This window comes from Myodes glareolus, chromosome 2 (genome assembly GCF_982192425.1).
Source record: "Myodes glareolus chromosome 2, mMyoGla1.1, whole genome shotgun sequence".
Classification (NCBI taxonomy): domain Eukaryota; kingdom Metazoa; phylum Chordata; class Mammalia; order Rodentia; family Cricetidae; genus Myodes; species Myodes glareolus.
Window position 1 is genome coordinate 109,645,807 of NC_142027.1, and position 23,353 is coordinate 109,669,159.

Here is a 23,353-nt window from a genome sequence, read left to right on the forward strand (position 1 = left end):
GAGGACCCAGGCTGTTGAGAGTGTGCACTGCGCATGTAGATAGAAGACCCAGACTGTTGAGGGTGTGCACTGCGCGTGTAGATAGAAGACCCAGACTGTTGAGGGTGTGCACTGCGTGTGTAGATAGAAGACCCAGACTGTTGAGGGTGTGCACTGCGCGTGTAGAGGACCCAGGCTGTTGAGAGTGTGCACTGCTTGTGTAGAGGACCCAGGATGTTGAGAGTGTGCACTCCTCGTGTAGAGGACCCAGGCTGTTGAGAGTGTGCACTGCGCGTGTAGAGGACCCAGGCTGTTGAGAGTGTGCACTGCGTGTGTAGATAGAAGACCCAGACTGTTGAGGGTGTGCACTGCGCGTGTAGAGGACCCAGGCTGTTGAGAGTGTGCGCTGCTTGTGTAGAGGACCCAGGCTGTTGAAAGTGTGCACTGTCCATGTAGATGACCCAGGTTAGGTTCCCAGCACCATGTCAGGAGCCCACTGGACACCTGTGTATTCCAGCGCCAGGGGCTTTGAAGCCTCTAGCCTCCATGGGCATCTGTGCTCACATGAATATACTCAAATTTACTGAATGTTTAAAAAAAAAAAAAAGTAAGGTGGGGAGTGACTGAGGAAGTCACCTGGAGTTGACTTCTGGCCTCAACATACATTCCCACACAAATAAAATTACAAAAGGAGAGGTTCAATTAAATTGACAAGGTCATAGTCTTAGACTTTCGGGGTCATGTACTCCATTTCTCTGAAAATTCGGCAAAACTTTCCGCCTTGTTTACTAAAACACACCCCATACAGGGAATCTGCATCTTCGGGTCCTAGAGGGTTCTGTGCTCTCTCTCACTAAATCTAGATCTTGGGTCTTCCAGGTAAGATGGCAGGATGAAGAGAAAGCCCAACGCCTCGCTGGGTCTCACTTCTTGTGGGGTCGGTATTTCTCACGTTCTGCTCTCTCTTCTCCTTCACGTCTTTCTTTGTTTCTCTTGTTTGGGTTTTATGGATACAGGGACTCATGTAGCCCGGCTGACCTAAACCCACCTGAAGGATGCGCCTGATCCTCCTGCCTCCCGAGCGCTGGGACTATAGGTGTGCACCCATCTAGGGTTGCTTTTCAAAGTCCCAGGTTAAAGTGTCAACGTGCTAAATCCTAGAATCACCTGGGACAGGAATCTCATCTGAGGGGTTGCCCAAACCAAACTGTCTTGGTGGCCTGTTTGGAGGGGATTGTCTTGATTGTTTAACGATGTAGGAAGACCCAGCCCCTGTGGGTGGCACCATTCCCTAGGCCTTGCTCTAAAGAAAGCTTTCTAAACAGCAGCATAGAGTGTTCACTTCTTTCTACTCTTGACTGTGAATACACACACACACACACACACACACACATCCACATATATGACCCGCTTTAATTTCCTGCCTTGACTTCTATGCTAGAATGGGATATAACCTGGAAGTATAAACCAAATAAACCCCCTTTCTCTCTTAAACTGTCTTTTGGTCAGCTGGACTTTGGAAACAGATACACTTAGCTCAAATGGGGCAGCTGTTCATCCAAGACCCCAGACACGGGCCACTGAGATGGTTCAGCAAGGCGCTTGCCGTGCCAGCATGGTGGACTGAGGTTGATACCTAGGACTCAGGGAAAAGCGGAAGGAGAGAAATGACTCTCTGTGCTCTCTCTCCTCCACACCTGTGTCTGGCACACACGCAATAATAATTTAAAAATGTAAGACTCACTCCCCTGTGCGTCCTTAAGAGGAGAAGAAACAGGACCATTTGAAATAAAAGCTCAGTTCACTTCCTCTCAACCAGGAGCATCTGCTGGAGCCAGCACCTCTTGTTCTGTCTGGGACATGAGACTGAACCAAGGCCTGGTTGAGAGACTGCATTGATCCAGGGGACCTGCGGTCTCCTTTGGCTGTGAAGGAAGAAAGGCATCGCTGCTCCTTCTCCTAGGCAGAGCTCATGCCTGCTCTGCAGCTGGGGCTGAGTCACCCAAATTCTTTTATGATCCATTTTCTGGCCCTCACCCCTATTTTCTTTGGACATCTAAAGTATATCCTAAATTTCCCCTGCCTAATTTTAGTCTCTGGGAACTGAAGCCAGATGATGCCAGACTGAATTGTCGTGGTCATTGGTCTTTCTGAGATGGGCTGTGTCACTGGTTCCCTGCAGATGTCTGTCCCACAGGGCGAGGTGTGGGGCTGGGAGATGCACTGTGATCATCACCGACAATAGCACTAGGGCTGAGAGTGCTGAGGAGCTCGCTCCTCTGTGAGAAATGCCTGCATCATCCATTGTCACCCTGCGCACAGGCCTGGGAAAGTCTGCTAAAGGCAGGAGGCGGTCTCCACTCGGCAGGACTGTGTGCTAGACACCTACTGCCGGACGGTGGAGACAGCTCAGTGGCTGAAGTGCTTGCTTTGCAAGCTTGAGGATCTGAGTTCAAATCCTCCAGAACCCAAGCAGGAGGGGAAAAAAGCTGAACATGAACATGATGGTGAGCTTGTAATCCCAGTAAGAGGAGACAAGAGGATCCTTAGGGTCCCTAGCCAGCCAGCCCAGCTGAATCAGCAGGTCAGAGGCCAGTGAGGGATGCTGTCTCTTAAAACAAGATGGCGGTGAAGTGGCTCAGTGAAAACAGGCACCTGCAGGCAAGGCTAATGACCTGATGACCTGCATCCAGTCCCCAGGAGCCTCACGGTGGAAGGATAGAGTCACACACATGCACACACACACCCCTGAGGTTGATCCCTGGCCTCCACTTACATGAACACACATGTATCTACACACATGCATCTACACACATGCATGCACATGCACACATGAATTGCATACAGAGAAGTAATGAAAAAAATAAAGGGAAGGAAGAAAGGAAAGAGGCAGGAGGTAGGTGGTGGGAGTCAGCAACCAGCTGGGCTTGAACCCTGGCTAGGACCATGACGCAGCTTTGTTTTATAGAGTGTTTGCCGAGTGTGCACAGAGCCCCGGGTTTGATCCCCAGCACCACGCAGATCAGGCATGGAGATCACAGCTGTCACCCAGCACTTGGGAGGTGGGGGCTGGAGGATCAGAAATTCAAGATCATCCTAGGCTACATGGTGAATTTGAGGTCTGTTTGGGCCATGTGAACTCTCTCAATAAGCGAATTAATAATGAGGAGGAAGAGGAGGAGAAAGAAGAGGAGGAGGAGAAGGAAGAAAAGGAGGAGGAGAAGGAAGAAAAGGAGGAGGAGGAGGAAGAAGAGAGACTTCAAGGCATGCACAGTGGCACAGCCCTGTAACCCCAGCATTTGGAAGGCCGAGGCAGGAGGATCATGATTTTGCAGCCAGGCTGAGCTACTTAGTACAATTCTGTCTCAAAAACAGAACAAAACCAAAACAAAAACCAAGCAGAGCTGAGGGGTAAAGTGCCGACTTCACACATGAAGGACCCAAGTTTGGATCCTCAGATCCCACATAAAGCATCAGGCATGGTTCTGGCTGTTTCCAAGACCACCTGCCCCGGGGTAGATTCCCAATGAGAAACTAAAGACATGATAGATTCCATCTCCTGGTGGATCAGTGACTGCAGGGGGGTTACTTATAGGACAAGACAGCTGTATTGCCGAAAAGCCCTCCCCAACCTGGGTGCCAGCTCACAAAGGCTGCATTCTTGGTGCTCTCTGAACAACTCGCAGGCAGCTCCACACACCAGGTTCTCCTCCCTCAGCAGGACCTGCTGTTTATCTGACCTTGGGAGGGGCCTTAGAGAGTCCTTTGAGTTTCAGAGACTTCCTGAGGCTTGTGAGTTGTTTATTTCCTTGGCGCCTCTCAGGGGTGGAGTTCTCCAGCTTGGAGCCCATAACCACACAACAGGGGCTTGTACCTGTAATTCCAGAACTGGAGAGGAAATTAACTGGCTGGCTAGCCTGGCCTGCATAGTGCGGTTCCAGGCTAAGGAGAGACCCTGCCTCAAACAGAAGATGGGTGGCATCTGAAGATTGACACCTAGGATGACCTCCACAATGCACCTCCTCACACAGACACACACACACACACGCATGCATGCGTGCACACACACACACACATGCACTCACGTATACATGCATGCATGCACACATACAACACCAAGAGATCAATCAATAAAAAAGCATTTTAAAAAGGCCAATCAGGGCTTTTTATTTTTTATTATAGGGACATGTCTATAATCCTAGCAGGAGTTCAAGGTCAGACCCCACCTCATAGCGAGTTCAAGGTCACCCTGGACTACGAAGATTCTGTCTCAAAACAAAAGCAAACAGCTATGAGCCAATATGAGGGGACCTAGAACAATCCAATGGAGAAACGGTTGAAGGACACAGAGGGACACAGGGGAGGGAACAGAAATGACCCACACACTGTGAGAAGGTAACCAGCCTCTTCAGCAGCATGGAAAATACAGATTCAGGAGCTGGCCAGACGGCTCAGTGGTTAAGGACCCTGGCTGCTCTTCCAGAGGACCCACGTTTGACTCCCAGCGCCCATGGCAGGTGGCTCCCTCCAGCCTGTAACTCCAGCTCCAGCTCTGACTCACTCTTCCGGCCTCTGTGGACACCTGGACTCATGTGCACATACACAAGCAAACACACACGCATAGTTAAAAACAAAATCACTGAGCTCTGTTTAGTTGTGGGTTCTTCGTTGTCGTCCTTCTCCTCTTCCTCCTCCTCCTTCTGAGACAGGATTTTACTACGTAGCCCTGCCCGGCTTCAAAATTATGACATTGCCGCCTTCCCCTCCCCAGGGGTGAGATTACAGGCATGTAAGAAGAAAATACAAATTCAAGCCACAGGAGATGTCGCCTCACACTCACCGGCTTGGCAGAGATGTTGAATCCCAAGGCAGCTTCTCCCTGAGCTCCAGGACATGAGGGAGGCAGGGTACACGGTGCTGGTAGTTCCCACAGCTCCGGGCTCCGCTTGACTTCTTAGGACTCAGCCAGCGCTGACCTACCAGGCAGGGAGAAGCAGGCAACAGCCAGGAGGGCGCTGCTGTTTGAGTTGTTGTGTGTGTATGTGGGCGCGTGCGTGGGCGCGTGCGTGGACGTGTGTTAGTTAACCCATCCAATGTCACACAGCCTGATTGAAACCTAGGCAGTTATGGCTGCCTGATCCAGGCTCGGGCCTTAGTGGTGGTTTTCGAGATTAGATGAGTTCACACTGAACATGGGGTGTGAGTATAGGTTCGGCACTTGAGACATCGTCCAGTGAAGTTCCTTCACTCTAACCTGTATCCTCTCTGCCTGGGCTGCCTCTGGGCCCTCCCGGGCAATTGGGAGTGCGCGTTCCCCCCCCTTCCCACCCGCTCTCTCGTGACCTAAGCCAGGATGTAGGACCGCCAGTCATCTTTATCAAAGATCTTTATCTCCGTCTTTAATCTCTGTGCCTGCAACCTGAGCTGTTCAGGAAATGGAGAACAGCTGTTGCGGGCGGGGTGGGGGGGTGGGGGGGGGAGAGGGATAATGGGGTGGGGGTTGGGAGTGGGGGGAAGGGGACAAACCGGAACGGTGCAGCTGGGCAGGGAGGCACTTCCTGTGCACAGGAGACAGTTCTAGCGGGAAGCCCCCAGGATGCCCTGGGGCAGCCAGCCTCAGAGAAGCAAGCTACCCTTTGGGTCTACTGAGGGTCTCCTGGGAGGGGCGAGGGGGAGCAGACCTGACTGGAAAACCTGTGAGCAAGAAGGTGAGCCTTGTCTCTACTCCTGCTCAACTTTTTACATAATAGGTTGTCCACAGTGCTAGCATTCTGCACTCTAACCTCCTCTTACTTGTGTTTATAGTTAGAAATGCTTAGTAGTAGTAGTAGTAATTATTTGAATAATGAGAATTGAATCCAGGGTCTACTGCATAACTAGGAAAGTGTTTTGATGGTGAGCCACGCCCCAGCCCCTCACTGGGGGATTCTAGGCAGGGGCTCTACCACTGAGTCACACCCCAGCCCCTCACTGGGGGATTCTAGGCAGGGGCTCTACCACTGAGCCACGCCCCAGCCCCTCACTGGGGGATTCTTGGCAGGGGCTCTACCACTGAGCCACACCCCAGCCCCTCACTGGCCATACTTCTGCATTAGCCTCCCAGGTATCTGAGATTAATGTCCGCACCATCATGCTGGGCTTCTGATTTGGGAATCAATCTTTTTTTCCTTGTCTCTGTCTCTCTTGTTTGATCTCTCTCATTCCGTGTGAATACACGTATGCCATGGAGCACATATGTGGCGGTCAAATGACAACCTCAGGAAAGGGTTCTTCCCTCCCACCTTGTTTGAGGCAGGTCCTTTGCTGTCTGTGGTCTGTAAACGCCACGCTAGCTGGCCTGAGAGGTTTTGTGGGTTCTCCTGTCTCTAATCTCAACATATGAGAGCCAGAATCACAGATGTCTGCTACCACATCCAGATTTATGTGGGTTCTGGGGATGCAAACTTAAGTCCTCACGCTTGTGACCCAAGCTCTTTAGCCACTGGGCCGTTTCTCTAAGCCAAAAAGTCAGAGTTATTTATAGCTTGAGCTACCACGAGCAAGCCAGCTGCACTCACCCACATGCATGCGTCTTAGCGAATGCGTATATTCATTTTGTTTGGCATGTTTGTCAAGTTATCTTACAGTTAGACTTATTAGAAATGGGCAGGGTGTTCTTTAACAGTGGTTGCACTATGGGCTGGTAGGATGGCTCAGTGGGTAAGGGTGTTGGCTACCAGGCCTCATGACCTGATATCAATCCCCAGACACCCTGAGTAGAAGGAGAGAGCTGGCTCCTGTCCTCTGCCCTCTGCCCTCTATGCTATGGCATGCACACACATTACCCCCCCCAGCAAATAATAAGCATATAAAGTAATAAGTTAATTCAAAAATGACTGCACACTGACACAAAGTGTGAGCATCCCACCTGCTCCATTCACAATACAGATACAATTTGTACATCTTTTCCTATAGTATTCATTTTTCCCCCCATTTAAAAAACTGCAATTGAGTCAGGCAGTGGTGGTACACACCTTTAATCCCAACAATTGGGACACAGAGACAGGTGGATTTCTGTGAGCTTGAGGCCAACCTGGTCTATGGAACTAGTTCCAGGACAGCCAAGGCTACACAGAGAAACCCTGTCTCAAAAAACAGAACAAACAAACTAACTAAAAAGTAACTGTGTCCTTGGGTGTGTAACTGAGTGGGAGGATGCATACAGAGTCTACACAGGGCTCTGAGTTTAAATGCCAACAACTCAAAATAACATTCTTCAAATTATATCATATATGGGAAAAAGGCAGTTCTTCAAATTTTTTGTTTGTGTTTTTTCAAGATAGGATTTCTCTGTGTAGCCCTGGCTGTCCTGGAACTTGCTCAGTAGACCGTGCTGGCCTCAAACTCAGAGATCTGCCTGCCTCTGCCTCCTGAGAACTGGGATTAAAGACATGTGCCACCACCACCTGACTAAGGCTTTGAATTTTTAAAAAAAGGGAAGTGAGGGCTGAAGATGTAGCCCAGTTGGTGAAGGACCTACCTAGCATACTTGAAGCCCTGGGTATCATCCCAGCATTGCAAAAACCACACCAGGTGGCACACCTGTGACCCCAGCACCTAGGCAGAAGGATTCAGAGTAAAAAGTCACCCTGGGCTCTGGGATTCAAAACCAAGTTGAACTCCCCATTTTTGCATATTCATGTTTTGTTTTCTTCTCTCTAGCTTCCTCTCTTCTTTGGGTGCTGTTTGTCCTTCACCATCTTTCTGAGAGGACGGATGTGTAGTATAAATGCATGTCTGAAACCAAGGCCTTCATTCTAGTCTCAAATCTTGAGGGACAGTTGTGCTGGGTATAGAATCCTAGCCAGAAAGCCGTCTTTCTCAAAAGAGTACTGCTAGCTTCCGCCTTCTGCTTCCATTTGTTTGTTACTGTTCGGGGTTCCAACACCAATCTGATTTCCGACATTTCCCTTAGGCATGAGGCATTGATCTTTGGAAACCATATTTTCCTTACCTCTGAGACTCTGAAATTTTGCGATATTATGCCTATGCCTTTTTAAGGATGTGTCTTCATTTCTTTCTCTGTGGGGTGTGTGTGTGTGTGTGTGTGTGTATGTGTGTGTGTGTGTGTGTGCAGGTGTCCATGAAGGCTGGAACAGAGCATGGGATCCCCTGGAGCTGGACCATAGGTGGTTGTGCACCATCCGATATGGTTGCAGGATACAGAACTTTGGTCTTATGGAAAAGCAGCTACTTTTTTTAGTTTTTTAGTTTTCCCTAAACTACTAAACCATTTCCAGCCCTGATATGCTTTTTAAAGTTATATTTATGGGAGGACGCACGCATGTGGAGGTCAAAGGACAGCCTGCAGGAATTGGTTCTCTTCTTCCACCCTGTGGGTTCCAGGGATTGAGCGTTTCAGGCTTGGCCGCTAGTGCATTACCTGCTGAGCTGTCTCACCAACCCTCAATTTACAAATCCGCAAAAAACATTTCCATTTTAGGTAAACCTTTCCGATAACTTCTTGGCGACTTCCTTTCACCCCCTTTGTCTGGTTCCTTTGCCTTTAACCGCAGACCTCCTATTATTCTGCGAATTTCCTTTTTTTTTTCTTGTCAATTTTCACACTCTTTTTCCCCTTCCAATCTTGTTTAAAAAAAAATTGCCTAAATCTGTAATCCTTTACTGACTTTTCTATCTGCTTTTTAAAAAAAAATTATTTCCAAATGTTCGTTTTTTGTCTCTTTGCTGTGATAAAAAAAAAAATACCCTGACAAAAGCAAGAGTGTTTGTTTTGTAGTAGTTGCTGTTTGTTTTTCTGGCTCACAGTTGAAGGTACAACCATCATGGGAGGGACATCATAAAAGCAGGGACTTGAAAAAGCTGTCCATGCGCCCCCGCTGTCAGGAAACAGCCAGGAATCCTCCAGAGCTCAGTTCTCTGTGGACTCCTGCCCAGGGCACAGTCTCACCCACGGTGAACTGTGGGTCTCTCTACATTAACTAACCTCACCGTGGTGATCCCCTACAGACATATGCAGATGTCCACCTCCCAGGTGCTTGTGGGATCTGCCAAGTCCATCATAAGCACTGCCCATCACCAGGGCCTGTGAGCTGGCTCAGTGGGTAAAGGCACCAGCCGTCAAGCCCGAGGACAGGAGTCCAATCCCTGAGACTTACATGGTGGAAGGAGAGAACCGACTCCCACAAGTTACCCTTTGTGTGATCTTCACACGCACGCATGCACACACGCGCGCGCGCACACACACACACACACACACGTACCCACACACCCATGAGAACACTAATTGTAAAAGATAATCACAACAGGATACAGTATATTCTCATATTTCTCTAAGGATATTGAATAAATCGAGTTGTATTGTGACTTTTGCTTTGGGGCTTGGGAGGATTTGTTTGGGTTTTTGTTTATTAATTTTTAAGTTTTCTTCCGTTTACTCGTGGTCTGTTCTGAATATGTGTTCTTTCCCGATTAAAAGTAGTCCCTCTCTCCCAACTTAGAGGCCGTATTCATGTGTCAAACGATCGTTGGGCATGGCAGATTTGCCCTCTTAGAACCTGGAGCTTCTTCTCTACGCTAAGATCCTATTGTACCCAAAGTCATGATCCCACTAGGTGGATTTTCTTGGGCTGCTGGGTTTCCCCAGATAGGAATCTTACTATGGCAGAGCCCTTGCTGCGTTTCCTGGGAGCCACCTGGAGTACCAGTCAGAGCGTCTAGTGGAACCTTCTCCCGTCACGCCCTTCTTTCAACGCACTGCGGACCGTGTACTCAGAGCGCCCCCTAGTGTTTGCCCTGCAGCTCCGTCTCCCTAGCGCTTTGTCAAGGGACGAAGCCGCTCTGCATCCAGACACCCACCACCACGGAAGGCTGGCTGTGCAGCGCTCCCCTTGGGCCAGAGCTGCCATTTCTAAGAATGAAGATGAGCTGTGAGCCAAGGGAAGAGGCAAGAAACAAGACTGGGAGCCAAGGAATAGCCATCCGAGGAAGAGCCATGAGCTGGGTGGGAAGGATAGAGGCCTGGATGGAAGGAGTATGGTCCAGAGAGAGGGACTATGGCAAAGCTGAGGGATGTGGAGTAGTGTGATGCATATATCCCCGAATGGGGCGTGGCTCAGCTGAAAGAGAGGGATTTGGCTATGATGAAAGGAGGGTGGCCCAGATATATATATATGTGTGTGGCCCAGCAGGAGGGGTGTGGCCCAATGGGAAGAGATGCGGCCCAGCTGTAGAGGGCATGTTCTATTAGAAAGTGCATAGCTCATCTGAATGTAAGCGAGCACGGCCCAGTGGGAAGGGATGCGGCATAGCTACAAGGGGCGGGCAGCTGGAGGGGATATAGCCTAATGGAAGAAGGTGTGGCTTAGCTATAGGGGGTATATCCTAGGAAGAGTTCAGCTAGGCTGGAGGAGATATGACCAGGTGTTGAGGAAGCGTATGCTAACGAGAGGAATGGGACATAGCCAGGGGGCGTGGCCCAGATGGAGAGGGCGTGTCCGAGTAGGAGGGGATGTGACCTTAGCTGTGGGGTTGTGGCTTACCTGTAAGAGGCATGTCCCAGTGAGAAGTGTGGCCCAGATGGTGATGGGGCCCAGCTAAAGGGAGCGTGGTCCAGTGGGAGGGGCATGGTCTTGCCGAAGCATCGTGACTTCCTTAGAGTAACTGGGGGTTGTGAAGGCGGGCAGAAGCAGCAAGCCTGGCTGTCACACGGGCTTTTTCCTGAGAGCCTTGGGGACTGTCTAGCAAGTGTGACTTCACGGAGGAGGGGGAAGAGAGGGAAGATGGAAGAGGAGGAAGTCACTCCGCCGTCGTGTGGCTGACAGCAATGGCTGGGTGTCCCGCGCTACCGTCTCGCCAGCAAGAACCACGCGGTACACATAGGATCCTTCTGCAGAAAAGCTTTATGTCTCTTGGGAGCTAGAGCATAAGCCACATGGCGGAGACCCAGATAAGATGGAACCCATCCCTTATATAGGAAACAGACCCTGCTTTGGACGTGTCACTCTTGGATTGGTCAACTGCTCCCAGTCCCAGGTGATACCTTGGGAGTAGTGGAAAAATACCAACACGTGTGAGCTTTCTAGCTCACCTGGCGGTGCAGCGCCATCTATGGTGGAGAGTGTGGTTGCGGCCTTCTACAGCTGGGTCTCTTGGGTAGGGCACAACTGACTCCATGTGTAGCAAGGTGGACAAAACCTGATATACGTGAGCTAAGACAGGCCTGATTCTGCCTTCTGCCTGTCATACTGGAGACACTGAGCCCACCCTAGGCTGCCTTTTTCCTGGGGCCACTGTGCTACACTCCTCCCTGGCCTGGCAGCATCTTTCCCTGTGGCCTTGGATCTTTCGTCTCCCAACAGGACCTAGGAGTCTTGGCTGGGATCAAGGGTCTCCCCAATCTAAGAATCTCCTGGAAGTAGTCCTTGGTTGCGCTGGCTTACTGGTGACAGCACCCTGGCTTTGCCCACTGGCATCCACTCTGGGGCCTATAACTGAGGAAGCTGACTTCAGGGAACAAGATCACTGTCCCCTCAAATTCCCCGTTAGGGTCTATGACAAAGCCTCCCAATGAGATTCTGCTGTCTCTTTAAGCTCCCTGCAGTAGCCAACTCCTACCTTATCGACAAAGCCTTTCTCAGAGCCCACCCTCTGAAGTCCAGCCTCACACAGGAGGTGAGGCCTGAGTTCTGAGAGTGGAGCCACCAGCAGCAGCAGTGCTGGACAAACTCAAGCAGCAGAAGGGACCCATCGGCCACTCTCTCGGAGTGCGCAGGCAGAGTCTGTCAGCGAGAAGCTAAGGACGGAGAAGGACCTCAGGATCCTGACCAAGGCCATGGGGCTGATCCAATGTCGATCCCTTTTGCAGATGGGGGAGCTGGTGTCATCCTTCAGTGAGCAAGAGAGGAGTCAAGCCCATGCTCCCAATATGTAGCCCAGGCTGGCCCAAAGCCTACTGTAGCCCAAGCTAACTTCAGATTTTCAGTAATCCTTCTGTCCTGGAATTTTAGGTGTGTATCAACATGCCTGGTACCCCCTCCTCGTGTGTGTGTAGGCCAGAGGACAACTCAGTTCTCCCACTTTTATTTGGGTTCTGGGGATTGAACTCGGAACACTTTTGCCCAGTGAACCACCCTGTTAGTCCTGGCTGGTCTGGGAACTCATAGTCCTCCTGCCTCCACCTCTCCATCTCCTACTGATAAGAACCATCGTGATTGCCACCTTGTGTTTTTGTTTGTTTTATGTTTGTTTCCAGTCAGGATTTCTCTGTGTCGCTAACTGTCCTGGAACTTGCTTTGTAGACCTGGCTGGTCTTGAACTCACAGAGATCCCCTTGCCTCTTTCTTCCAAGTGCTAGTATTAAAGGTGTGCACCACCACTGCCCCACTGCTGCCTTAGTTTTTGAGACAAGGTTTTTCACTGGCCTGAAACTTAGCAAGTTTGATAGGCTAGGTGACCAGTTGGCCCCAAAGGCCCACAGATGGGCACCACCTACATGCCTATCTTTTTTATGTGGCCTCTGGGAATTGAACTCAAGTCCTCATGCTCGTAAGGCAGGTGCATTGCTGAGAGCATCACCCCAGCCACCTGGGGTGTTTATAACTCATAGGAATCAACAGATCTTCCCTCTGGTCCATGTTCTAGATGCCCGGAATGTCCTTGGTCCCAGCTTCTCCTCCTGGCCTAAGTGTTTTGTGACAGTAATCAGGATGAGCTCAAACCTTCAGAGTCCCCCAAATTAAAGCCTGCATCTAACTGAGAGGGCCACTGAGGCCCAGAGAAAGGCAGATAAGTCTTTGACTGGGTCCCAGAGCCAGGGGACAGGACCAGCTCCCCACCTACGCTGCTTAATAATTAGAACAAGTTAAACAAACAGGCTTTAACTGCCTGTTGGTGACATATTCCAGGGGAGCCATAAATCAACCAGATGTGAAAGACCTCCTCAGGCTGGTGGCATGGGGTGTCCGAGCTGGCTGGGTCTCTTAAGACACCCCTCTGAAGCTAGGGCGTGGGACATGCCTCCCCCTCCAACCCTGTGTCTTCCAAGGGCCAAGGCACTGCACACCTGCCAAAGCAACCGAAGCCAGAGCAGACTGGGTTGGGCTCAACACATTTCCAGAAACAGGTCCCGGCAGACCTAAGGCTCCTCCCTCGGCTGCCCTTGCCTCCCGTGAAGGGTCTTATTTGTTGTTCCGGACCCTGGAAACAGCCCTTAGAAGCCTTTAGAGGCCTCAGGAATGTGCGGTTCACCCAGAGCCCTGGAAGGGCCAAGGTACTAATTTACCATGACCTAGGTCCACTGTGGCCTGCTGGCTCTTTGTGGTGGCCCCCTGGGATAGGGTGGGGACCTCCCAATCTGGTCAGGAGGTGCCAAGGCTCAAAGTGAAAATCACTTCTGCAACAACCGCCAAGTAGGGTGTGGTGGTGTGTGCTTTTAGTCCCAGTGCTTAGGAGGTGAAGGCAGGAGAATCAGGAGTCCGTAGTCCTCCTTGGCTATACAATGAATTCAAGGCTAGCCTGGACTACAGAAAACCCTGTCTCAGGAGAGGAAAAAAAAAAAAGTAGATGATGGGTAGAGGATGAGATGGGGCATGGGTGGGGGGGCGTCGGTGAGGGATGAATGAGGGTGCATGGGAAACAAATAAGAGACGGGTAAAGAGCGCTGTCTGGCACAAGACGGCCTGGAGTGACAGATGGGGGGGGTGTCTGTGCTTCCTTTGGTTCTTGCCCACCCTGCTATGGTTTTCCTTTAAATGGCCCAGGAATCCTTGGCTGTGAGAGAGGAAGGAGACGTCGTGAATCCTTCAGGGCCCCCACTCTTGATGTAGACCGGGTTTACCAACACGTAACACACACACCCAAATCCACACCTCCACACCCCCACACCCCTACAACCCCCCCATACGCACGCACGCACGCACGCACCCACACACGCATGCATGCCCCAAGAGGCAGCTCTCTTGGAACCCAGTGTTTCATCGGTGTCCTCCCTAAGCTCTGGTGTCCATGGCCCTTTCCCTTTTGGTCCCATCCCAGAGAGGACCTGTCCCTGTCTACTCCAGCCTTAGCTAGGCCCAGTGGTTGTGACCTGGCTCTCACAGGTTTGCAAGGATGAGCTAGAACGCCTGACTTCACTCCGTCTCTTGCCGAGGTAGCCTTGGCCTTTTCGCTCTGCTATACGTCTGCTGTATTTTTCTCTTTACCTCCGGTTCCCCTTCTAGGAAACATGTGCATTTAATCTGCCAAGTTAAACCAGAAGACCACCTCCCGCTTGCTTTTCCTTTCAAAAGTCCTGCCGGTCTCGGGCTCGGATACTGTATACATCCTCATTCCTCTGCTTGTGTTAATATTCCGTGTTTATCGCTCCATCTTTAATCTGTTTTATGTATCGGGGCGACAGGGTTTTATGGAGAGGGGAAAAGAGTCCTTGTTCCTAAAACCTGTTTATAAACCACTGATGTGGAACAGCCCAGGGTAGGAGGGAGGAATTGTGTGTGTGTGTGTGTGTGTGTGTGTGTACGTGCGCCGGTGCAGGGAGGGCTCCAGGCAAGCCATACGATTTTTTTCCAATAAGTCAAGTAGAGCTGGGGAGCAGGAGGTGGGCTGGGCGCCATTATTCTCGCTAAGTGATTGTCAGCTTGAGCCTGGAAATGGAAGTGAAGAAGGAGGTGGAAGACAAAGCCCCACTCACCTGTTCTCATAATCCTACTGTGACAGACACTTAGAGCTGGGCCAGGTGGCACACGCCTGTCATCCCAGCTACTCTGGGGCCTGAGGCAAAGAGATGGAAAATTGTCGATCAGGCTGGACTGCAGAAAACTTAGTGAGATCTTGTTTCAAAGATCAGAGTAAAAAGAGAGGTGGAGATGGGACTTAGTGGTAGAGCATTTGCCTAGAGCCCTCTCTGCACCCTGCAATAAGGAGCCAGGAAAGTAGTTCCATTGCAAAGCACTTGCTTTACCCCCAGTGAGGGGCTGGGGTGTGGCTCAGTGGTAGAGCCCCTGCTTAGAATCCCCCAGTGAGGGGATGGGGTGTGGCTCAGTGGTAGAGCACCTGCCTAGAATCCCCAATGAGGGGCTGGGGCGTGGCTCAGTGGTAGAGCACCTGCTTAGAATCCCCCAGTGAGGGGATGGGGTGTGGCTCAGTGGTAGAGCCCCTGCCTAGAATCCGCCAGTGAGGGGCTGGGGTGTGGCTCAGTGGTAGAGCACCTGCCTAGAATCCCCCAGTGAGAGGCTGGGTGTGGCTCAGTGGTAGAGCTCTTACTCTAGTTCAATACCCAGTATCTCAAAGACAAAACAAAACAATTGGACACTTCAAGCTTCTTTTGCTGAAAAGCATAGCCTCCTCACCTGGGCCTGTAAGGTAACTGAGAAAAAGCAGGCTGGAAGACTGGTATCTCCGCCTTCACTCTGCATTCATCCTTTACCTGGGTCAGCTGCTACCCCTGCTCACAGGTCCAGTAATCACTCAGGGGCATCCATCTAAAACTTGGTGATACCTGATCTAGTTCATCACCCTCATAGTGAAGTGAAGGGTGAGGCTAGAGTCACAGAGACACCTTACTGTCAACGTCTCCATCCTCCTGTTCCAGAACCCGCAGAGGATCCCATCGTTGTGAACCTGTAGTCGTGTGGCTGGAGAGATGGCTCAGTGGTTAGCACTCGGCATCATTGCAAAAGACAGAGTACAGTTCCAAGAACTCATGCAACTCCGGTAACTCCAGTTCCAGGGAGATAGTACGCCCTCTTCTGGCCTACGCTGGCACCTGCACTCATATGCACACACATGCACGTGCATGTGCGCACACACACACACAGTCAGTCATATACCCAGACACATAAATGAAAATAAAATAAATCTTTAAAAAACTAAACCTACAGTTTTGAATTCCAGAAAGCGCAAATCAAAGCCCCTGCTGGAGTCCACACACTTAGTTATCCACAAAGAGGAGGGTGCTGAAGTAGCTTGCTTCTGAGAACTGACCTGTCCCCTCAAGCGACAAGGCTTCCTTAGACCGTTCTGTAGAACCAGACCAAGACAGTGACCACCCACCCAGATCCCACCTTGACCAGAACTGTGTAACTTATACACGGCTCTCCCTCCCTGCCCTGACCCTTCTTCTTACACCAAGAGTTTACGTCAGGGTCAGAGATGGACTTAGGGGCATGCGACCCCTTTATCTGCTCCCTTCCTGGTGTGCACTGGCCAAGTCCCCTCTCGGCTTTTTCTTATCACCTGCCTTCTCTTTGCATTTGATTTTGCTCTCCTTACTTTGTTTTATTGTTTCGGGGCATGCGTATGTGTGTGACATATGTACACATGCGTGTGCGGGTTCACACACATGTGCACATGCTCGCAGAGGCCCGTGGAAGACATCAACTGTTCTGATCTGCCATTCTTCGCTTTCCTTTCTTGAGACCAAGTCCCCCACTGAACCTGGAGTTCACTGTTTTCCTGCCTGGACTGGCAGCCAGCAAGCCCCAGCCATCCTCCTGTCCATGCTCCCCACAAGAGTTCCAGGGACTTGAACTCAGATTCTCATGCTTGCACACTGAGCATCTTCCCCAGCCTTTACTTTTTTTTTTTTTTTTTTTTTTTTTTTTTGAGATAGAGGCTTCTGTACCTCAGGTTGGCCTTGAACTTTCGACCTGCCTCGGCCTCTGGAGGACTGGGATTATAAGTTTGCACGATACCCAGTTATTTTCTCTTTGAATGGGGCACCAGGCCGGTGCCCAGCTTAGCCTGTGCACACTCAGAGAGCTGGTGCTTTTGTCCTCACACTCATTACCCCAGGACTTACCACACCCCTCCTGGAGGGTCACAACCTCTCAGTAGCCTGTGTCCAAGTTCCTGGCACCCATGTGGGCACAGCTATCCAGTCAACTGGCAAAGTCCCCCCCGCCATGTCTCTGGGCATCTGTTTCTCCAGAAGGAGGTTCCTTCCTACAAATCTAGGCTTTGAACTTGGCAAAGAACAAAAAGCCACAGAGAGACAAGCCTTGAGGTCTAAAGCAATCAAAGCTCTCCAGAGCGGCTTTGACTGTCTATTTCCACATTAAAGAGCTTTGGTCTGGGGAGACAGACATAAACAGATAATTAAAGTCCAGAAGAGGTGAGGGCCTAGGGGAGCTTCATTACCGGCGGCTCTGTGGGGCTGTGTGTGTGTGTGTGTGTGTGTGTGTAAGAGAGAGTGTGTGTGAGAGAGAGTTGTGTGTAAGACAGAGGTGTGTGTGTGTGTGAAAGTGTGTGTGTGTGTCTAAGAGGGGTAAGTGTATAAGGGGGAAAGAGGTGTGTATATGTATGCAAGAATGTGTGTGTGTGTGTGTGTGTGTGTGTGTGTGTGTGTGTGTGTGTGTGAGAGAGAGAGAGAGAGAGAGAGAGAGAGAGAGAGAGAGAAGCTGTGTAGCCCAGTCTAGCCTGGAAGTTGTTCTGTAGCCCAGGATAGCCTGGAATTATTGCTGACCCTCCCACCCAGCCTCTCACATACTGGAATCATAGGTATTAGCCACTATGCACAGACCCTAAGAATTTACAGGGGTTTTGTTGTTTGTTTTTAGATAGGTCTTATGTATCACAGGCTGGCCTTGAACTTGATACACAGTTGGGGTGATCCTGAGCGTGTCCTCTGGAATCCCAGGCCTGCACCATGCCTAGATTTTGCAGTGCTGGGGGTGGAAGACAGGGCTTCATGCATGCTGGCTGGGCAATGCCCTCCCTAGCAGCGGAGCCCTAGCCTAGCCCCGAGTCTTACAGCCTGCAAACCCGACTTTCACCTTCTTGAAACTCTCCTTCCAATGCTACCCACGGGCTTCTGAACACTGCCAGACCTACCTTCCAGACCCTCTGGGGTGAGGACAGGCTCGTTGCCACCCCTCCCCCAGCCCCCAGATGAGCTGGCTGGATATAGATGCTGCTTCCTGGTTTTGCTCCACCTGGGTCTCCGCATGTATCAATCACCCTGCAGCCTTTAGACGTCCCTTTAGATGTCACTGTCTCCAGCATGTCCTCCTTGGCTGTCCCCCACCCAGGCTGACCCCAGCACAGAGGGATGCAAGGAGGGGATAGGCCTCAAGGACAAGGCCCTGATGGAGGGGGAGGATTTTCCAGGCGAGACCATTAGACATTTCTTACCCAGCTGTCACTAGAGACTACCCTTGTAGTCGGGCTTCCCTTCCCGGGGGTGGGGTCCTATCCTGTACCTCACTTTGGTTCTTCTTTCTTTTTCTTTCCAGAGTGTATGAACTGTACCCGGCTTAGCGATATGAGTGAGCGCCTGACCACGCTGGAGGCCAAGGTTAGATGGTCTGGGGGGCCTGGGGAGCCGACAGCGAGTGGGGTTGGAGGGACCTGCGACACATGCTGGATGTGACTAGAAAATGCCCCTTTCCCAGGAGCCCGGCTAGCCTGGGCAGACTGGTCTCAGGCACTGAGAACTTCTGAGGCCCAGTGGCTCTGGGTGGCCTTCAGTAGGGCGGCCTTCTAAAACAGGAAGAGATTAAGGTCTCAGGGAACCACTGTTCCCAGTTCCCGCTGCTCCTCCCAGCTAAGAGAACCTGCTCGGGACTGGGCATAGGGGAAGGTACTGGGAAAGACATGGTGAAGGGGCTGTCAGCTGGAGGGGCAAGTCCTCAATGATGTTCCACGGACATAAGGACTTGTGGCTCGAGCCTCCCCCCCACCCCCCGCCCTCTCCCCGTGCCAGGAGACGGCAAAGGGTGCAGGGAACCCTGTGCATAGGACATGTGTGTTCACTGTCTGGGTACCTGCACAGGCCTTGAGGTTCCATATTGTGGTCCCACTAGGGAGTGTGTTGGGTGACAGCTTTCCTGGAGAGACACGACACACTCACCCTAGATACGGAGCCCAGAACAACTACCACCAAAGTCCAACTTGATGATAGGTGAAGGGTTACTATGGGAACAGAAACGGCTCAAAGACAACTGCATCACCAAAGCCCATTGTGGGTGATACAGCTCACAAAGCTGGGAGCCTGGAGCTCACTGCGCAGCCTGCAGGCAACTCATCCCGTTGGCAATAGGAGTCTACCTTACGGTTCCTCTTGGGGGCGCTGTGGAGCAAATGTTTAGATCTCACAAGCCCAGCAGCCTCTCTTGTTCCACACTGGGTGAAGTTTAGTCAGAGTCAGCTCAGCTCTCCCATGATGGCCCTGCTTTCATCCTGAATCACAGTGCCTCACTAGACAGAAAAGCAGCAGGCAAAATCAAAGGTGCCTATGACAGGCCCCTTAGAGGGCCATGCTCTGTTCCCATCACACCCAGAGGACTGGTTGATGAGCAGGAGGGGTGGCGTGTGCGTGTGTGTGCGTGTGTGTGTGTCCCCTGCTGGGGCCACAGAACATTTTGAAGGCCTAGAAACTTCTGTAGGGGTTTGGCTGTCTAGACAGAGCCAGCAGGGTTAGGTGGGACTTACCTGAGCTCCAGAGAGAGAGAGAGAGAGAGAGAGAGAGAGAGAGAATGAGGAAGGAGGAAGAGGAGGAGGAGGAAGTGGAGAAGGAGGAGGAGAAGGACCAGTGGGCCAGTTCAGTGGGTAAGGGAGCTTGCTGCCCAGCCTGATGGCCTAAGTTCAATTCCCAGCATCCACATGGTGAAGGGGAAGAACCAACTCTTTCAAGTTGTCTGCTGACCACATGTGCACCACTACACACCTTGTGTAAACACATGCACACTTGCGTAATTAAAAAAAGAAGTTCAGGGACAGGCTGTGGGGGATATTATGCAGAACCTAGATTATTCAAGGCCCCTATACATGCACAGCCTCCTGTGCTCAAACTCCTATGCAAACAGACAGAGTCTCCCAGCCCAGGCCCAGGGCATTGTGGGGAGTGAGAGACCCTCTGTTCCCTCCGGAGTCAGGATCTCTTGGAGGCTTTGGGGTGGAAGGTTTTCTCAGCTGGAACCTTTGAAAAGGTGGGTAGGATGCTGGGGATGAGGCTGGGACGAACTTCTACCCTGAGGTTTTAGAGCAGGGAAGGAGAGTTGGCCTGATGGGCACTTTCCAAACCCATGGTAGGGTTTGGCACAGAGGAAAAGCTGACGATTTGGCCTGGCTCTGGTTCAGCATTCTGGGTGTTAAAAGTCACAGCTTTTTGGGGCCAACTGTCTTCCCTAGCACCTGGCCCTCATGCGTGCTCTCTGGCTGGGAGCCATTAGTCCCCGTCTCCTTGCTCCTGCCCCCACCCCCCGCCACAAAAAGTCTCAAGAGTGTACGCCGCCACCGCTAAAGACTTGCCGTCTGTTCTTCAGGCTGGCAGAGTTTCCTCAGGGTATCTGAAAAAAAGCCAGCTTCAAGATGAGGTGGAGCATCCAGAAGCTTGGGGCGTGGGATCCAGGGAGGTAGCTTGAATCTGGGGAGCATGGGGCCCACCCTGGAGCAGAATCCAGCTCCTCAGCCCAGGTTGCTTCCAACAGACTCCTTGAGTGCTCAGGTAGGGGCCAAGGACTTCTGCTCCTTGCCAGTGTTATTCCCAGGTGCCTGTTCTGTGCCCCCGTGTCTCCTGGCCTGGGGTTCAATCCCTGGTACAACAAAAGCAAAACAAACAAACAAAAAACCAAAACCAGGCCTAATGAGGCAGCCTGCCTAAGAGCCCCAACGCAGAAGCCTAGAGTCTGAGGCTTCTGTTTCTTCAGAATAAGCTTCTGTGTGGTGCGTCAAGTTGTAAGAAACAGACCGAGCCAACAGGAGTGAGCCAACGAACGCCCTACGGACACCCTACGTATGTCTGTTCAAACGGAAGTCCAGGAATTGGAAGTCTTGGAATTTGTCCAGTGCCTGTCATTGACCCTTCCCCTCTGCCTCCCCAATGAATCCGGCTCTGCAAGACGCCTCGTGTCATAAAGCGGCTGCCGCAGCTCACGCTGTCCCATTGTCACCCTGTATCAATAATGTAGACAAAGCAAAGGTGAGACAGAGTGCTCCAACAGAATTGTTGTGTCCCACGGGCCAGCCCTGGGCTGTGGGGTCACCCAGGGGTCACCAGCCAGGAAGACGAGCCCCTGGCCCAGGAGAAAGAGACCGACACCATTGACAGCTAATTGTGCTTCTGTCTCTGAACCACACACACAGACACAACACAATGGGAAGTTCAAGAGCAAGGTATGAAGGGAAAGGTGAGGGACAGGCAGCCATTAGGGTAGGCTTCCTCTCATCCTGGATGAACGAGGTGGACAGGAGACCAGCAGGGGCCTGGCTCCTCTCCCGTAATCCATCCTCTGCTTTTCCAGTTCCCACTTCACAACCCCTAAGGGCTGAGGGGGACCCCAAGAAGTGAAACTTACACAAATCCCAGCATTCAGGTCTCTAATGGAGGAAGGTGGAGACCTGATTGTCACGACATCATCATCGGGCCACTGTCTCAGAAGATCTGTAGTCTGTTTTTCCTTTCTCTCTCTCTCTCTCTCTCTCTCCCTCCCTCCCTCCCTCCCTTCCTTCCTACTGTTTCTTTTTCTTGATTCACTGGGTGTGAGGATGGTCACACATATGCTCGTGAGTGCAGGTATGCATTCCACAGTGTCGCACACACACACACGCGCACACACACACACACACACACACACACAAGCAGAGAACAGCTTGCAAAAGTCGCTCCTTTCCTTCCACCATGTGGATCTTGGGGATCAAGTTCAGGTTGACAGGCTTGGCAGCAAGCACCTCTACCCCCTGAGCCATCTCACCAGTCCATAGTCTGGCTTTCCTGGACTGTGCTCCATGTCAGTCCTGTTAAACTCAGTCAGGGCGCAGTGGGATTCTTCCCCTGGGAGGTCAGCCATGCCAAGCCGTGAGTGCAGGAACTCAGACTGAGGTAGACTCAAATTTAACCGAGGCTGGGACACCTCTGCCTAGGTTCATGGGCTCTGTGGGCCATGGTGGCCATGTGGAAGTATCTAGAAGGAGTCAGCCAAGCATTTCATGCCAAAGCAAAGAGCTGGTGGCAGATCCCTTAGAAGGAGCCCCGAATTTAGCAGGAAAGAGTATCAGGGTCAATCCTCAGAGACACAGGGTGGACACTTCTTCCTGGATCGCTCTGGCTTGCTGTTTGTCCTGGTTCCCTCCCCCGTCCCACGGCTCCCCATCCCCTCCCCCACCCTCTCACGTGGCTCTAATTCCGTTTCATGTACCTGGGACTGTCCCCTTGCTCATCTCTAAAGCCTAGAGGATACTGGGATATGGTGCACCCCAACTACTTGTCAACTGTACCCCAAGCCTGCCGCTGTTTAATGGACAACATCTTTGTGTTCTCAGTACCCAGGCAAAAGTGGCAAAAGTGGAGGAGCATCCTTCCACCATCTGCCACAGGGGCTTCAGGCTCCTGACACGCCATGTTCACACCCACTGCTCTGAGTCACCAAGCTCATGCCATCCGCAGACACATTTCTTCCATTACCCCCCCCCCCCCCCCCGCGCGCACCTCTGCAGCACACCCAACAGTAGCCAGAGGTCTGGGATGCCCACGGGCTGGGGCAGGATTCAGAACCCTCCCTTTGTCCTGCGGACTACGGGGCGCGGCGGGGGGGGGGGGGGGGGGGGAGGGGGCGGGGCGGGAGATCCAAGGCTGACCACTCGCTCCCTGGGTGACCTCAAAGGAATTATGTGCAGTCTCTGAGCCTTCATTTCCAGTTCGTGTGTGGGGAGGATCCAGGGACTCTTCCTGGCTCAAGGATCAAAGAGAGTGGATTAGGAGAGTAGCCCTGGTACCAGGTGGAGAGGGGTCCCACACAGCTGAACTGGAAAGGCATACCGCCTGTGGAACCTCAGGTTAGCCGAGGCCCCAGAGGGCTGTTTATCTCTTTGATTGTCAGCATCAGTGGGAGTAACAGAGTTCCCAAATGTACCCCTCTTTACCCTAGGGCCCACCAAACTCCAGACTAGACTCCCAGAGCAGTGGCCCAGCTCAGACACACAGCGCCCTCTGCTGGACATAGCTGGAATAGCCAAGAGCCACTGGATTTGGACATTTTAATTTTATTTATTTATTATTGATTTTTAATCCGCACACGAAAGGGCTGGAGAAATAACTCAACAGTTAAGAGCACTTTGTGCTCTTTCTGAAGACCCAGGTTTGGATTTTAGCACCCGCATGATGACTCACAGTTCTCCATAACTCCAGTTCCAAAGGATCTGATACCCTGTTGTGACCTCCGTGGGCACCAGGCAAACACATGGTGCACAGACATACATGCAGGAAAAAAAACACTCACATAAAATAAAAATAAATAACTCTTTAAAAGCCAACACATAAAGTCATGGGTTTTGCTGTATTTCTTTAAAAGGCGAATTGAGGGAAAGAGTTCCAGGCACAGGCCTTTGCCGTCTTTGAGCCCCGCCTTCACTGAGGGGAGAGGGAAGGGCAGAGGGTACT

At 51.5% G+C, this 23,353-nt stretch overlaps 1 protein-coding gene and 1 long non-coding RNA gene across 3 annotated transcripts in view; one reads left to right on the forward strand and one right to left on the reverse strand.

Annotated features, from left to right (window-relative positions):
• Col26a1 (collagen type XXVI alpha 1 chain) overlaps positions 1 to 23,353 on the forward strand; it is a 137,562-nt gene that overhangs the window by 96,540 nt on the left and 17,669 nt on the right. For both annotated transcript variants that reach the window (XM_087903513.1, XM_087903514.1), the window contains exon 4: positions 18,210 to 18,271. In XM_087903513.1, the coding sequence (XP_087759639.1) occupies positions 18,210 to 18,271 (62 nt within the window). The remainder of the gene's footprint in view (positions 1 to 18,209; positions 18,272 to 23,353) is intronic.
• LOC146895467 (uncharacterized) lies at positions 4,136 to 5,268 on the reverse strand. The gene is made up of 2 exons (XR_014999362.2): positions 4,820 to 5,268; positions 4,136 to 4,561 (listed from the first exon to the last, which is right to left on the reverse strand). It is a non-coding gene; the product is annotated as an uncharacterized LOC146895467 (long non-coding RNA).